General features: G+C 42.1%; 1 protein-coding gene across 1 annotated transcript in view; it reads right to left on the reverse strand.

Annotated features, from left to right (window-relative positions):
- Positions 1-1,530, reverse strand: part of LOC103366719 (thyroid hormone receptor alpha) — a 46,497-nt gene extending 44,967 nt beyond the window's left edge. Inside the window, exon 1 of the mRNA XM_008294524.1 lies at positions 1,418-1,530. Coding sequence (XP_008292746.1) covers positions 1,418-1,449 — 32 coding nt within the window. The 5' untranslated portion in view covers positions 1,450-1,530. The remainder of the gene's footprint in view (positions 1-1,417) is intronic.
- Between the last annotated feature and the right edge of the window lie 1,026 nt (positions 1,531-2,556).

Here is a 2,556-nt window from a genome sequence, read left to right on the forward strand (position 1 = left end):
ACCCCAATGTTGAGTCCTTCCACACCCCAAAGTCAAGTCCGTCAGCACCGCAACATCAAGCCTATCAGCACCTCGACATCAAGTCCATCATCACCTCAATGTTGAGTACTTCCACACCCTGATGTCAAGTCTGTCAACTCTTGGCGCAGAAGTACATTGCGTAGGTTGACATTAAAGCATTTTTAAATCACAAAGCCCAACCTACAAGGGTAACACTTACAGTCACAATGACACACTTGCATGGAATCCAGTTACGGTAAGTAGCACACCATGGTTTTAGGTGACAAGATGTTTATGAACCGAGGATGGGGCATGCTTGAAGTTTGTTCACTCAACCATTTTTGTAATTTGCTTTCATTGTGGTTTGCATCTGAAGCCTTTAAATTAAACTATCAAAGTGTCGATCACTGATGATTATCACTATTGTTTTATCTCCCATGCCGAGCCTCCTAACAACAGGTAATAATCAACCTGCCACATGCTGACCTTTGTTTTCCCTCATGTGAGCGCTGCAGCCTTCTGTTTACAAGCACACACTCGCTACATGACGGCACAACAGCCAGAGAAACTGGCACAGCGATGAAACAGTTATGAAATGATAATGCAAATCTCGGGCTCTCTGAACGAGCTCCAGCTCTTATTAAGATCTGATCAATCCCAAAATAGCACTCATGAAAATATTAGCACCCTTGCAGCTAAGAAAAAAAAAAAAGAAGCTTAGCACTCCTGGCGGAGCCTTAGAAGTGAGCTTAAAAGAACAGCAACACAAAAACCAACAAAATAAAAACATAACAAAAAAAATTTACTGTATCTACAAAGTGGGAAAACTTCCAAATCTGGTTATATTAACTACAGATTACTTCATCTCTACTTGCAATTAACTTCTTGTCTGATATGACAGATATGCAAAAGAAAAAAAAAAAACAAATGCAGGAAGACTTGAGCCGGTGAACGTGCTGCCGCTAAGCACATATGAGCATTTGTGTTCATGGCTAAAAAACATCATGCATAATTGAATATTTTTTTGATGGAATGTGAGTTTTTTTTTGCAGGTCGAGGCACGACGCTGTGTGCAGCACAGGCATACCACAGAGTACTTTTCTATCCCCCAGCTCTCTCACACTCTGACGGGATACAGATTGCAACATACCTCTAAGTATGCAAAGTCCCGCACAGTGTGCCTCAGCAACCCGAGCTAACCCCACACAAACATGCACACACTGTACTTTCTCTGCAGCGCACACGGTACAGGGGCTCCGGCTGGCGTTAAACAGACCGAACGAATCCCCCCCCACCACCACCACCACCCACCCCCTGTGAAAAGCCGCTCACACGTGCTGCACAAGCCCAAAGACAAACACAAGAAACAAACAGCACGAGCCAAAAAAGATGACACAAACAGACTTACAGCGCTGACCTGATGACGCAGTGGGACTGTAAAATATGCATGGCAGGTGAGCAGTTCTGCGTCTCTGTCTATCTGTTTCAACCCTGATGTCTCCAGCACTTGTGCTATGTTTATCCTGCTGACCCACTCAAATACACTCTGCCTCTCCCTCCCTCTTCCTCCGATCTGTGGGACTTTCTTGCTTGTGCTGCTGCTGTAGTACCACCCAGCCTACCCTGGACTGGAACGCAGCCAGCTCCTCTCTGCTTGTGACTTTGACAGTGACTGTGCAGCGCCTCTAACAGGTATTGCTGGTCTGTCAGGTAACCGAGACAACTCTCAGGGGATCGGAGGACTATTTTGGGACGGCGCAGGTTTCGTAGACTTTGAGAAAAAAAAAAAAAAAAAAGGTATAGCGAAGAAGCGCTTCGCAAAAACACGCAGTCCACAGAGTTGGCGCAGTTAAAGGACACGGCTGGGGTTATTCTATACTTTTCTCAATAAAAAACCCCCCCAAAAAAAGATCAAAACCAACCAGCTCTAAATATACATACCTCCTGCTCCGTCAGCCCCAAACTCACTGGCTCCCGCTGAAGATGTAAAATTTTAAAAACTGGTTACGCATAAGATCAAACTTTTAAAAGGGGGGCTAGTAAAACACGCGGCCGCTGGAGTTTAGAACGTATTTGTTAAAGGGTATTTTGAGCCGTGGATTATTGCACAACTCGTCCTCTATAGAATGCGTGTTGGTGGGAATGAGGGAACATGTCAGCGTGGCTCAGCGATGTGTTAAATCAAGTCTGCGTTACTCACACGCCGCTTAAAAATGTGCAGCTTTCAAAATAAAATCTAAACTGACATTATGGTCATATTTGAAATATTTAGTCTAAGAGCTTTACATTACCCAACAAGCCTCAATTTTATTATTCTATATTAAAGTTTAGACACTGCAATATTATTTATTATACAGATTAATATAAAAATAAAATTCTAGTAAGATATCAGACACAACCCAATTTTTGTCTGACATTTAACACTTTATATTTTTATTTATTATATATATTTTCCTGAGTAATTTACACGATAAGGTTAGAGCCCCTAAAATAATGTGTTTAATATCAAATTATCTGACTAATTTAAATATAAAAGCGAAGAAAAGAACATTTTTG

Source organism: Stegastes partitus, unplaced genomic scaffold, assembly GCF_000690725.1.
Source record: "Stegastes partitus isolate 25-593 unplaced genomic scaffold, Stegastes_partitus-1.0.2 Scaffold969, whole genome shotgun sequence".
Classification (NCBI taxonomy): Eukaryota; Metazoa; Chordata; class Actinopteri; family Pomacentridae; genus Stegastes; species Stegastes partitus.